Source organism: Poecilia reticulata, chromosome 9, assembly GCF_904066995.2.
Source record: "Poecilia reticulata chromosome 9, P_reticulata-male-v2, whole genome shotgun sequence".
Classification (NCBI taxonomy): domain Eukaryota; kingdom Metazoa; phylum Chordata; class Actinopteri; order Cyprinodontiformes; family Poeciliidae; genus Poecilia; species Poecilia reticulata.
The window spans coordinates 24,192,844-24,207,250 of record NC_088838.1 but is presented as its reverse complement, the minus strand read 5'-3'; the positions used below and the strand labels follow the sequence as shown (position 1 = coordinate 24,207,250).

At 41.2% G+C, this 14,407-nt stretch overlaps 1 protein-coding gene across 2 annotated transcripts in view; it reads right to left on the bottom strand.

Annotated features, from left to right (window-relative positions):
* sema6a (sema domain, transmembrane domain (TM), and cytoplasmic domain, (semaphorin) 6A) overlaps nucleotides 1–14,407 on the bottom strand; it is a 145,192-nt gene that overhangs the window by 22,164 nt on the left and 108,621 nt on the right. For both annotated transcript variants that reach the window (XM_008418244.3, XM_008418245.3), the window contains exons 13-17: nucleotides 11,219–11,392; nucleotides 8,703–8,843; nucleotides 8,525–8,602; nucleotides 2,919–2,977; nucleotides 2,078–2,098 (exon numbers count right to left, since the gene is read on the bottom strand). In XM_008418244.3, coding sequence (XP_008416466.1) covers nucleotides 2,078–2,098; nucleotides 2,919–2,977; nucleotides 8,525–8,602; nucleotides 8,703–8,843; nucleotides 11,219–11,392 — 473 coding nt within the window. The remainder of the gene's footprint in view (nucleotides 1–2,077; nucleotides 2,099–2,918; nucleotides 2,978–8,524; nucleotides 8,603–8,702; nucleotides 8,844–11,218; nucleotides 11,393–14,407) is intronic.

The window sequence follows — 14,407 nt, the reverse complement described above, 5'->3', positions numbered from 1 at the left end:
TTACACCGTCAGTTTTCCTCCACCCCCCTTTCTTATGCTTCTCATTGTTCTTCATGAGCAGAATTTATGCATAAGCTTTGTTTGACTGTATTTTTGAACCGTGACAATCACATTACCATCCCACATGCTAACAGTTAAGCCTCCCTACACAGTTTTGCTCCTATAAATGGGATATACCATGATGTATTTAAGCCATACGGCAAGAAAAAAAAAAAAAAGCCCTCGATTAAGAGCGACGACGCTTTTATCTACATCGGCTCTGCAGATCTCTTCCCCCAGTTACCGCTTTTGACAAGCCCTCTCCGTGGAGGAGGTGACAGCATGGGAGTGTGTGTTTGTTTGAGGATGTGCACGTTCAATATGTGTTTACGCTTGTGTTTGAAGACGGGGAGGCAACGCCAGGAGACTGCTCACAACAGACCCCCCTCGCAGAACGCCACTCAAGGCCTCCTCCTCTTCTGTGTGGCGTGGCAATCATTAAAATGATTTATTTAACTATTGGCCCAAGGCTGAGAGATTAGTGTGACAGGCCTATTTTATAATTCATACCCCCACCAACAGGGGAAGTGCAATTCAGGCAGATGACACACATACAGGGAGCCCAGAGACTCTGCACTCCTTCCGAGATCAGGAGGGGGAAAAAAAACTGCCAACGGATGCACATCCCTCTCTTTCTACAGATTAAAGAGAGGCGAGGGTGTCTCGTCTGGAGTAAAAAAGATGAGATTTTAGAGGCTGCAATAATTTATCTTAAAATCCATATCAACCGCCAACAGATAGATAGAGGGTTTTGGGAAATGGCTGGGACCGAGTCTGGACGCAGTAAAACGGGTGTGAGTTTTTGTCTGCGGCTCAAAACACACATCTCTAAGCATATTGCACACGAGGAGGGGGAGCACACCAACACAGATGCTTTTTGGATGACCCTGGATCTCCAAAAAGAAGGGAGAATCACAGTGGGAGTACAGCCACAGGGGGGTGAGTGAGAGGGCTTGCTGGAGAGACTTCAAAATATCTATTCTCGTCATTCTGCATGGATCTGACCGTTTTGATCTGGCAGCTGCGAGGCACTCTGTGTGTATGCGTGTGTTTGAGAGAGAGCGCGAGATGGAGCTGAGAGCGATTCACTAAAAAGAGCTAATTTGTCCTGTGATTAGATAAAGAATATCTTTGTAAGTTTACATGTAGATGAGAGTGGCTTTGCTACAAGTATCAGCTTCTCAGGGATGATTCTGATACCAGGGCCCCGCACAGTTTTAAAGCCCAAATTGCAGACGACGTTCTCATTTTTCATCCTGTAGAGACGAAAGTGAAAATACCAAAGTTCACTACTAATACTTCCTGCAAAGGTGATAAATGTATTTATGGATAACCAGATGTATAATTGTTTTATGGATGGGTGAATAAATGAATGGATGAATGTCTTAAGACAACGCTGAATGAGCCCTGATAGACCGTGGTGGATAAGAAAAGCATACGTATGAATAAAGCTGTGTGATGCTGTTTGGTGAGCATAAACACACTCTCAACTGGGCAGGTTAACATCTCGCTCTCTCTATCGACACCCGTCTAATGCACACACCGAAGAACTTCCTCACTATCAAAGCCTTTAACCACCAACAACCAGATCCATCCAATTAACAAAGCAAAGGTCATAGCTAATCAATGCTGCAGCACAAGCGAAGGAGGAAGATGGAGCTACTAAACAAAGAGTGAGGGAGAAAAATGTCAAACAAACTAAAGGGATCACTATCAAAGATGAAAGATTTTTATCTCTTCCACCTTTAAACACCAAAAGGAACTATGTAAGAGCGTGACTGACTTTCCATTACCTTCATAACCAGAAGGGATGTCTATCAAAAAGAAAGGAATGAAATCAATTTGGTTAAAACCTGGAATCATTAATAATCTGTCTTTACACATGTGGGAGGAGTTTTTCATTTGCTTGAGAGGGCAAGACTGACTGAGCTGATGAAGAGGTGTGGCTGAAGTTAAAGATTTAGTGGGGGAAAGGATGGAGCTTCAAACTCCATCCTTTATGAGTTTGATTGCCGTGAGGTGGATGAGGAACACTTACCATTCAGTGCCACAAATGTATCTGCAGAGAAAAAGAAGAAAAACGAAAGGAAACCTGTTATTGTGGGCAATGAAAGGGAGCTTATATGTTTTAATACGATGGAAAACCATGACTTTTAAAGTAATTCAGAGTTGGCTGGCAGCTCAATATTCTCTTTCCGTCCAATCAAAGGGAATTTTTCAGGGTTTTACGGCTGATGGAGGTATAATGCTCTGGGTTAGCTCATAAACACACAAATGAAAGCAAAGAAGAAAATTATAGCCTTTATAGAGTTATTTACTGATTTAATTCGATATCAAACACGTTTTAAAGTTTCAGGAGAATAAAGTTCCAGCACTTGTTTGCAAGTGCTAACAGAGTGCATTTGGTCCTGAAAAGAACAAATATACTGTCTCAAAGTGCGAAGAATAAAATCCCACCTTTTAAGAATAGAGGCTGGCTTTGAATAGTCTTGTTTTTTACTTTCAATATAACAGTTCCTGCGACTTTTCACATCTACAAACTCAGCGTGCTGCTGAATTGGTTGTGTTTTTGAGGAAATTCTCAAAAAGAAACTCTGTTTGCCCAATGGGACACAGGGCTCTATTGACCAGGGACCGGAGAAACAGCGGGGACAGGACACAAGCGGACAAGGGCTGAAAGGGACAGATGGATGGAAGACGCTTGAAAGAGGGAATTGTAGGGCCTGAACAGACAGGAGAAGAAAAAGGTGACGGTAGCAAAAGAAGGAAACGATGGGCTCAGAGGTGAGCAGAGTTAACAGAGAAAACAGGAGACGCCATGGTGGTGAGGGAGGTATGGAAAAGAGGAGGAAAGATAAGAGTGAAGAGGGCTTGCTTACTTTGGCAGTCTCCCAGGCCATCTGTGTTACCATGCTCCACGTCCTGCTCGAAGGCTGATCTGCAGGGAACAGAGACATCATGGTCAGTGGCGGAAAATGGGACAGGCCACACCCAGCAACGCTATGGGAAAGCTAACACAGAAACACCACCACAGATAGCATACGCTGGAAACACAGCGTAGGATGCAGAAAGTCCTATGCTGTGCTGGAAGCAAAGAACACCTGGCAGGCACCCTGGAGACCTGAATCAGTGGTAATGCAGACGCCAGACAGTGAAGTAAATATCTAGAACAAGAGCCGTTGCTTGGAGTGTTGAAAATAGTCTCTCTCTATGATTTATGCTGTTGGGTTTGCAAAATGAGTTTTTATGGCAGAGTAGGAGATAATACACGGCGACTTATAGCACATTGAAGTTATGTAGGGGCAACAGTGGTAGGAGTTTGTCCCGTTACCAGTGGGATCCCGGTTTGGACTCCTGCTTCAGTCAGTGGTCAGAGGCTCCAGTGGCACCTTGCTCCTGTCAGACTACCCCAGGACAGCTGTGGCTACAACATAGCTCACCACCATCAGCATATAAATGGATGTGTGAAGATCTTTGGGTCCTTTGGACTTAATAAAGTGTTACAGGTCATTTACCATTTATAAGCTAGAATCTGAGGAATGCCTGATCATCAGTGTCTCAGCTGCAAGTTGGAAAACAAGTAGGGATTCGACTTCAAGATGCACTTCAACGAGGTCATTTCTTCCATCCAGAGGCTGGATTTATGCTGTTTAGTCAGAAGGCAGTTTTAACCAAACTTTGGCACGTATTATTGCTTATTGCTTACTTATGCTGAGTAAGCTATGTCCAGTTTTCACACTCTGACCACACAACATGATGTTAAAATAAACAGCCAACATTTAATGTAGTGTTGTTTGATCTTATTTTGGCACAGTACAGATGGTATGCCACCATCATTAGCTTAGCTTAGCATTAGGGGCTTGCTGAAAGCTCATTAACTTTCCTTTGGCGCTTTTATCGAGTCAAGAAGAGTATAAACTCTTATTTATTTTAGATTACAACAATACATTACTTATAAATGAAAGAGCCGATGGGTGAATGTGTTATTTCTATATCTTTCACTATTTATGCAAAGTTAAGCTGGAGAGTGCTGCTGCTTTTAGCTTCCTATCAATCTATAAACATGAGAGCACGATCAATTTTCACATGTAACTCCTTGCAAGAAGGGAAAAAAAAAAAGTCAATTTCCCAATTTATTTTCATGAGTGCTTCACATTGTGCAATCTTTTCCCATCTATACTCCATCTGACTTTATCTAGCTTGAGAAGTAATGTGAGTGTGTAGTACAATCACATGGGCTGAGAGGAGAGCAGTGGGGGGTAACCGTGCTTGAGGGCCATCATATGACAGAGATTGAGATTGGGATATGTTATTTTCTGATGCAGTCTGCACCGAGACATGTTTTATCCCTGAAAGACCACCAAGCAAGCTGTAAGGAGATCGGTGAAACAGAGCGGACCAACTGTCGACCAGGATCACGGTCATGCATGACAGTTTTTCACGGCCCACCTCGATTCCTTCCTCTGTACTCCCCCTCCTCTGTCCGACCACCCGTCTCTCATCTTCCTCACCCTCCACTGGTCACAATCATAGCACAAAGGAGATTATTTTCCAAAACACCATCACCCTTCCCTTGTGTGGAAAAATGTAGACCTCACAAGCTCAGGTGATTTTTGTAAGACAAGCGGAGCTTTCCGTCACTTTAAAAAAACGTGAAGCCACAACACTGAAACTTTACAAGAAGAATAACATGTTCTGGTATTCATGTAAATACCTCAGCCATTACTGTCACCCTATAGGTAGCAGAATGAGGCAGACAGTAATAGCCCACCCTGCAAAGGCTTTGAATGCTAGAGCATCACAAAAATGTCAAAAAAAAAGAAAGAAGAGAAACTACTTTGCTTTTAGAAAAGAAATCTGAAAAATGTTATGTATATTCAGTCTCCTTGGATCAATTCTTTGTGTAAGCAACTTTTGATGAAATTAATGCAATTGCCTTGACTTTCACTGGGCCATTCTCACAATATTAATTTGCTTTAAACTAAATCATTTCACTGTGGCTCTTCATAGCTTGGATTTTGTTTTATAACCTTTATAACATCTCCTCCACTTCCTCTCTAACATGTCTGCTATGCTCATTGGTCCTCATGTTGGTCTTTGTTCACCAATGTTCTAAAAAAAACCTCTGAGACATTTCCAAAAGCAGTTTTATTTCACAAAGTTGACCTATTATTAGGTGACTCCCAAAAACACGTGACTGTACTGGATTTTATTTAAGGGTGTCAGTGTAAAGAATGCAGACATACATGCAAACCACTCAAAATTTAAAACAATAAAATTTGCAATTTTGCAGTGAGAGTTAAGTATGAGGACAACTTACTGGTTTCCTATTAAACAGGATTCCTTCATTAACAAATCCCTTTTAAAATCCAGTACTCAACAATAAGAGTAGCATCCTATCTTCATATGTGAAACATCAGTTGATCTGCTGATCTGATTTTCTTATTGTCGTCAGTCACAGGCACGAAGCAGAGACAGAGTGATAAAACTAACAGCACAGATAGTCAAAACACTCCTGATATCTGACAAACGCTCATCATAGGCATTTTATCGCTGTGCCTTGAAATGCTGTGTATTTCCAAGAGCCTTGTTGTCATGGTTCCCCATATAGGTTGATTTTAACGTTATCAACTATGGCGAGATGAAGCTTACGTGGTTTAAATCCCACTTGATTTTAGATGAATTAGCAATGAGCATTGAGTTTACAGATGTGGCGTCTGGGGTTTGCTTGGCACACAGAGTGAATGAACCTCAGTGTGAACCCTCAGTTAAGAAGGTCATCCTCATAGTGGCTGCGTTACAGATACTGAAATGCAGTGAGTCTGAATGCGACACTGCAGGAAGTCCATTCAGGGTTAAGAGCCCACTGCAACAGTACGGTGTATGCATATTTAAATCAGACTGGAGATCCGCTCTACAGATCTGGAGGGAACCAGGAATGGTGTTTATTATTTATCACCTAGCATCAGATATGATTATTATACTATATGAGAGGTTGTATGCAGGGGACTTGGTTGCTGAAATGTGGGTCAGGCATAATGGCATCAATTATTCATATCAGAGGTGAACTGAAAAGCAGGGAATTTACTGTACGTACAGTATGATGCAAGTATGCAGATGGGTCCCATATAGCTGTCATTTATCTTCTTAATTTATAGCTTTCACTTCATCGGGTCTCAAACCAGCATATGGGCCCATAATATTTGCGTCTGTTCAAATGATAGGCTGATTACAGCAACACAACCGTGCAGCTATTTCACAAAACACCAACCATTCAGAATCAGGTGCAATTATATGCATGAAAAAAGCGGGTGACTAGGGACCATATTGCAAAAGACTAGAGCACAAGCTGTTTGCAGGCAGTAGGTATAAGAGGCATAACTACACATGGGAAAGCTGGCACGCTACCATTGGGGCCAGATGGAAGAAGTAAAGGAGGGGAGGGTTGCAAGAGAGGAAGAGTGTGTTGGAGGAAAATAGAGGGATAAAAATAGATGCACAGTCAGGAATGGACATAAGCAGGTAAGACAAGTTATTTGCAAGAAAATATAAATCTGATCGCTTTAACAACAGATACCACCAGGATAAACACTATTTATCTACCGCTTTTAGAAATCCTGCTACATGAAGCAAGGGTGCAACAAGCTTTCAGTCCTAAAATGGATGATTATATACTAAGTAAGGAGTCGATTCACAAAGATTCACAAAACACAAAAATGACACCTTCTTAGTTTTTTGGCATTAGGGCCACCTTAGAATTAGACGGGTATAAAACTGCTGTAAATTATTCTTAGCTTTATTCTGCAATAATCAACAAGACTGAGCATCAACACTATGCGTGTCTTCATCAGTCACAAGTGAACACTTCAACAGGGCGAGTGATTACAGGTGTGCATTATTCATTGGAAGTCTAGAACAAGTAATGTTAGAAGCTTATTGATCAAATAAAGGTGGAACTTACCTGTTGAAACATTAGTTTATTAAATTTTGCACAATAGAGCTAATAGCTGATTGGTGAGATCCAACAATTTATTCCTGTTGCAGCTGATTTGGCGCTGGTTTGTTCGAAGTGCGAAGATAGTCTTGGATTTATTTTCAAATCCGTCTCTGAAAATCACAGAATGGCAACACTTTGTTTTTCTGAATTTGCTGCTAAAACCTTTGTCTTGTTATCGTCTCATGGCCATCAACGCCTCTCTTAATGCATCTGATTTGAATCCTGCAGCTCAGTGGAAACTGTCAGAATTGTCAAGGGAATAATGACCGGATGGGAAGCGTCTGTTGGTTTATGCGTGTTCTGTGTTCACGAGCCCCATTAGCATGCAGAACCAGTCGGTTTTGAAGGAGAAGAGTCAAACTCATTCATCGTCAAAAAGCCAGTGAAGCAGCGGCCCTTTTTTATGACTTCATCTGTTTAATGTTTTTTCCCACCACAGACCTTCTCATGCTGTTTGTTCAGAAAGTATAATCTGGTTCTGTGTCATAAGTACAGCCACAAAATTATAGCTGCAGCGGCCATCAGACTTTCCCCAGCACTGTACCCAACCCCAGGCTTTGGGCAAACAACACTTTCCATCCATTTATCTTTCCAACAACCCTGCCGCTGCAGGCAGCTGCATTTACACACCATAAAATTAGACAAATTGACGGAGGAATGGCAAGTTTTACAAAAAAAGTGGAATTTGACCAAGTCCAGAGGTCTGGTGTAGGTGAAACTGATGGTTTAGAGTAAAGCACGGATACTCAGGAGCCTTAGTTGTTGTTTCCATGCAGATAAAAGATGCCATGTACCAGAAGGATTATGAGTGAATGTTTGTTCAGGCAGAAAGAGGAGCAAGGAATTATTCAAAATACTGTTGATTAATCAATTTGTTTGTTTGAACCGGTGTTAAGGCTGGGACATATTCATGTCCTGCATTGGACGCCTACTATTACTTAAATAAAGTTTTAAACTCTACTATGAAAATCATGTTACATTAAAAAACAATGCATGATGGCTAAATGTTTCAGATTTATTTGGTGGAAAATAGATGATTTTTTACATGAGGAAAAACATTGAAACTTTTTTGGGGTTGGGAGGAAAGCACTCCAATCACAACATTTGAATAATTCCCTGGAAAGTTTCACAAAAAGCTGCATTTTATAAAAGGTTCAGGACTGAACAGCAGCATGTTAGCAAGACAAAAAAACGAAAGGAGCTCTTCCGATCATTCCTGTTTAGGCAACACTGTTTTGTCACTACAGTTGGCAATCAGTGAGCAACATGTGTGTTAACCACAGGCGATGGCTGACTAATTAGCCAGCTTATATCAGGATGTTATATTCCCAATATTAAGCTATAAGCAGAATGGAAAAATGCATAATATTATTTACAATAAGCATTTTTAATAAAAATTACTACTTGTACAGGAAATATTGATAAAACACGAATAATTAGACATGCAACAATCATGCTTTTCATGTGATTTCTCCTCTCTTTACTTACTTGGTGTCGGTAGTCACCTGTCGACAGGCACCTTCTGACACCCAACCACAGTACGGGTCCCTGGAGGCTATGCAGGATCTGAAGGACAGTCATTATTAACATCACATATTTTACAAACTGGAATTATTTGAAAAAAATTTTTCAACAAGCAGATATAAAGGCCGGAACTCCCACATACTTCTTGCATCTTCCATGCCTTTCACAGCGAGACAGCGGCACTTTGACCACACAGGAGGTGAAAGCCACCCACAGAGCATTACTCTTGCTGTCTATCTGCATCCCGATGATGCGCTTGTCTTCCACGCCATCTATACTGCACCTACAAAAACCAAAAGAGAGGGTCAAATGTTTGATTTATATTTTAATGCAATGAAAAAGACCAAAGAAAGGTCAGGACAACACAATAAGATTAAGAGGGGATTTAAGAGTTAGTTTCAAGAACAAAGTACGCAGATTAAGATGTAGCAGACAGACAAACTGCGGGCTCAGCAAGGAAATGGATAATGCTTGCCAAGTGTACACGAGGTCAGGAGCAGAGTGGGAGATAAAGAGAGATAAGAAAAAAGGGTGATACGGATACAACAGATAAACAGACAGATGGGCGCTGTGAGCAGTCAGCAGCACTTAAGTGTAAAATCCACCAACAGTAACTCAAGCCCATCCATCCCTTCTGCACGCGACCACTCCTCCACCCCCATTAGCCGACTTTGTCTCCACTGCCCCACAGGAGCACGCTCTAATCCCTCTGGGGTGTGTCAAGCATCCTTCTATCCTGTCTTTCCCTCTGTCCTGCCATCCCGCTTCTGGGATTTAATCTCCTGTTCACAGAGCTCTGGTCCTGCATTATCGCTCGCAATTAGGACTTAGAGTCCATCTACACTGGGTAATGCACAACACTCGGGCCTGCGCTGATCTAGCTGGCCAGGCCGGGAGGCAAAGTCACTTACTGTACGCGACTGAAGCCAGATGGCCAGCAGCCGGCGAATGCTCTGAGGCAGCCAGCAGGAGAGAGGGGGGAGAAGGAAGGGAGCTAGTTGGAAGAGGAAGAGGAAGAGACACGGAAACGAGGAAGGACCTTCATCTCCTTCACATGGTCTCTGAATGCAAATGTGTTGACCTTTTTTCAACACTAACCTTTGTAACAAAATCAAAGTCTAGTGTATTTAATTGGGACTTGTGGAGCAGAACTGTGAAGTGGAGTGAAAGGTGGAAAGTGTTTTAAAAATTTGGATTTATCCCTTTTCCAGATTGATTCATTTGAAGTACCACATAGCGCTCTAATTAAACCTGCAAGTCTTCCAGATTTACACCACCAGACTGAAAGTTTAGCTCAAACTCACTGAAAACAATTTACGTAAAAGTCAATTCTCAAGATTCCTAATTGTTTTTAGTACGGACTTTAACTGCGCTGTTCTGGGCCAAAAGTTGTATTTTGTTCTCCTTTGACCAAACTGTGAACTGTATTTCTTATGACTTTCTTCATGTGACTTTTTTCTTCATGACACTGTTTGCTGCACAAAATTCAGACAAATTTTTAACCTAAATGCACTGAAATAATTTCAAAATGCCTGACATTTTCCATGAACATCTTGCAAAAGGAGTCTATCTTCATCAACCGTCTGTGCTGACATAGAAAATTTGTACCATCGCAGTCGGGGTTCAGAAAAAATCTTTCCAATGGCCGCAAACAGTCCCACGGCCATACTTTGGTACTTATTATGCTCTAACCCTTTAGTTTCACGTCTTTGGTTTTCATGGTAAATGGACTGAACTTATATAGCGCTTTATCAGATCATTTTTGACCACTCAAAGCGCTTTACACTAGAGCCCATTCACACTCACAAACGCTCACACATTTATACACCAATATGCAGCTCAGTAGGCAACTTGGGGTTAAGTGCCTTGCCCAAGGGCACATCGACACGTGGCAGGAGGAAGCTGGAATCGAACCTGCAACCTTCCGGTTACAAGAGAACTACTCTACCCACAGAGCCACAGTCGCCCCGCACAGAGCCACAGTCGCCCCATGACTGTTTTCTCTCTCCTGTGTCTGTACTCCCACCCCCCCTCTCATTCATTACCTCTCAACCAAATATTTGCTCTGGCAGGACTGCACTGCATCAGATTTTTATATTTTTTTCTATTGCACGACAGCTCCCTGCTCACCGTTCTGAGCAAAGTTTGAGGTTAGAAAGGCTCATCTATACAGCACAAACCTACAAAGATGTGATAAATTAGCGGGACATCCGATGCTGGCTCTGAAGACAAACGCAGCCCTCTGCCTGAGCATGTACGTGTGTGTTTCCTTTAATCAGCCGGCATTTTGGAAAGAACTCGGCTCCAGTGCGGTTGGGAACCGCACTCCAATGCTATCCAGAGCTTTAGTGTCTGTGTCTTTAATTTAGAAGCTGTGGTTAGGCAAAGTGTAACTTGATAAAACTCCTTTAAATGATAGAGTAGCCATCTGGGTGACTGGCCTCACTTCAGAGCTTGGGTCGGGGGAACCGGCGGGTAGCGGTGGAGCTAGTGGGTTGGCTGACTTGATCGATGGTAGAACAGCAGAATGAAACACTTCTGAATCACTTAACACACACATACAGAGATTAGGAAAAAAAATACTGGCCCTCTTTTGGTTGTGGCAACTGTATCCATGTGTTCCCTCTATTGGACACACATGCTCACATAGTTACGTACTTGTCCGGGTTGTAGACGTTGAGCTCCTCGAGGAACAGGCTGTCGTTGAGGAAGCCTTTGTTCATTTTGGCCAGAAATTTCAGGATGATGCCCTTCTCGGATCCCAAGAACACGACCGTGTGGTTCCTGTGGGGGCCCGCCTGGTTGTCCACCACGATCCGCGTCAGGCGATACCTGGAAGTAGGATTACCGGGTAAAGTAAATCAACCAATCAGTCGATTAGTGCAATTTGCAAACACACATAACGATGTTTGAAAGAGCAATAAATGGTGACGCACATCAAGTAAATGTTTTGAGGTGAAGTCCAGATAATAACTGCAGAGCCAATCAGTTAATCACTTAATGGGCTTTTCATTGTGTATATCAAGTGTCTAAAAAAGACAACAGAGCAGGAGGGGGCTGCTATCTTGTTAATTAAATGTTATTTTATATTCATCAGACTGTCATAATGCCTGTAGGGGGTTAAAGGGAGAACAAAAACATGACATCAAAGTGTCTCAAGCACCCGGAAACAAGTACACATTTATTTTCTGACTAATTGCTGAAGTTGAGACTATTTGACTCTGAACGTCTTCCTTTGAAACTGTTAGAGCAACAACAATACAGATAAGCTCCTGCAAAAAATACCTTTTCTTTTTATGAGTCAAATCTCTGTTTTTAAGATCAGGGCAAATAAATATTCTCCTCAACAAAAAGGAGAATAATTGCACATTGGTTTATATATTTTGCATCTATTGGATCGGATTTGTTATGGCAACAGGGGTCGTTTTCAAAGGTTATGCAATAAATGTGGTTTTTGTTGCACTTCATTGTTGTTTGTGGTATAGATGGCAATAATACATGATTTATTTTTCAGAATAATAAATGCATTGTATTGTGCTTACAATTGTACCAAACGCGGTGATAACTACAAAACAAAATATGAAAAATGTCTGTTCTTCTGCTTCAGTGTACCATGGTGTTTCACTGGTAGTAGCAGTGGGATTTCAACCCATTCCCTGTATTACAGTACCATTCCTAACGGGTAACAAGGTTCACCAAAAACAGCCCAGACAGCTCAAAGTTGTTTTAATGAGATGTCAGTGAAGGTTCTGGAATGACTGAACATTTTTCTACATGTATAGGGCATACAGGAAGCACAGCACTGCCCCTCACAAAACTGTTGTACACATTTGCCAGCTGCCAGAAATAGAGCTACTATTTCTATAAGGGTGAAAAAAGAAATATGAATTTAGCTTTTCTGGCTTTTGCATATCTGCTGGAATTCCTGCACCATGCACCTATAAATTTATTACCACGGCATATATAATTTGATAACCAGGCTGCTATCATTTTTGACGGGTTGTTGAAAGATTTCACTGCAACTTAAAGCCATTAATATTGCATATATAACCAAGAGCTGCTTGTCAAATATTACAGCGATGATTTAATAATCACTTGAATTATGTACCGTCATGCAAATTCTCTGCTTAAACTGAGGAAGATTCACTCACATCGAGATGCCGAAAGCTTGAAACTGAAAGAAAAGCTGACTGTATGACATAAATTTGACTGGCAATTATCATGGTAATACATGTCATCCTGATGCAGTTGATCATAACCTTATTCCCAACACACATGTTCTATACAACTCTGCAATTGACACATATATTTCAGAGATGTTAAAGTACTGGATGTTCCACTAATTCCAGGTTATTTTCTTATATTTGTGTCTTGCATACCACACTTTTCAGACATGTGGAATATGGTTTTTTTTCAATATAGCAAGACATATTGTAAAGCACATAGAGTTTATCTGCTGAGATTGGGGCTTTTCAATTTAATTAAATCTATTTCAATCAGAAGGAACTGACACAGCCGAGTGTTGGTTTACACCCCTGCCTGATTAAAGTGTCAAGATATAAGATATGGAGGAAGCTTTGTGATTTAGCTTTACTGTATTTCGGGCCTCTTTGTGGCATCTTGTATCCATACAGCCTGAGGTTGTTCCGTTTGTTCTCTAAAGTTAAGGGGTTGTTGCTAACTGGATTGGAGAATGTTTCAAGATGGAAGCTTCAAAAACACAGATTAAGGCTTTAGGGGTTAATAGAACTAGATTGGATTTAAAGATTACCAATGAAAGCTTATCCGGAAATCTAGGAAGTCCACAATTGCCGTCATTAATGTTGACTGAGTGTTCCTTGTGTAAAATTAGTTTAAAAGTGATGCACAAATGTTCTTCTAAAGATATAATTTACTTGAAAAAGCACCGACTTACTCCTGCTTGCTTAAAGTTTCCCCTAAAATGGTCAGTGCCAATCCACAAAGTCAAAAATATGAAGTTATTATTAGGTTTTGATTCATTCAGTCTTAACAGGAGCTCCAAAGGATATGAAATTAGGGTTTTAACTCACTAAAATAATAGAATCTCAGTGAATAAGGCAAGGTCTGTCTTTCCTATTTTGATTCAGATAACAAAAATCACAGCGAGTGTAATTTTTCAGCGTGTGTCTCCTTCTTTGAAGTGATTGACTGCGTCCAGCTAGCTGAGCTCCCTGCCAAAACGCTGCAAATCTCCAGATAAAAAAAAAAAAAGCGTCTTCATATTGAGCAAAAAGCCTGTACTTGATATTCGGGTGTCCTCTCTGGGGTGTGACAAGGATCAAATCCTATTACTGATTTCATTTCCAGTTGACTTCAGCTCAAAATAGTAATCCATGATAAAACCCCAACAGGGGTTTTTATATCCACTCCACATGCTTTTGTGATACTTTTCAAGCTTAAATAATTCTTTCAGCAATTGGCTCGCATGTTAATCGACATGTTCTGCTGATTGGGGTGATATTTCAAATCAGAAACACTAATGAGCTCTTTCATGCTAAGCTGTTTATATTGTAACAGAGGCAACACAGCAACTCAGGTCTGATATGCCAAAATAAAAGGTTTTATCAAGGAATTTTAAGTAGTGGCTAGATAAATGAAGGTCCCGCCACTGAGGCATGTCACGGATGTGCCCAGAACTGCTAACTCCAGAGCAGCTGTAGGTAAGAAGAAGAAATGTGAGAATATAATTATTTTCATTAGGAATATGTTGAAGTGCTGGAGTTCAGCTTAAATGAGTAAGGATTTTTCCATCTAACCAGTTCCAGACCTAAATGGAGGTCAGTGCACCACTAAAGCGCCACTGCTTGCATTGAAAATCCTGTGCTA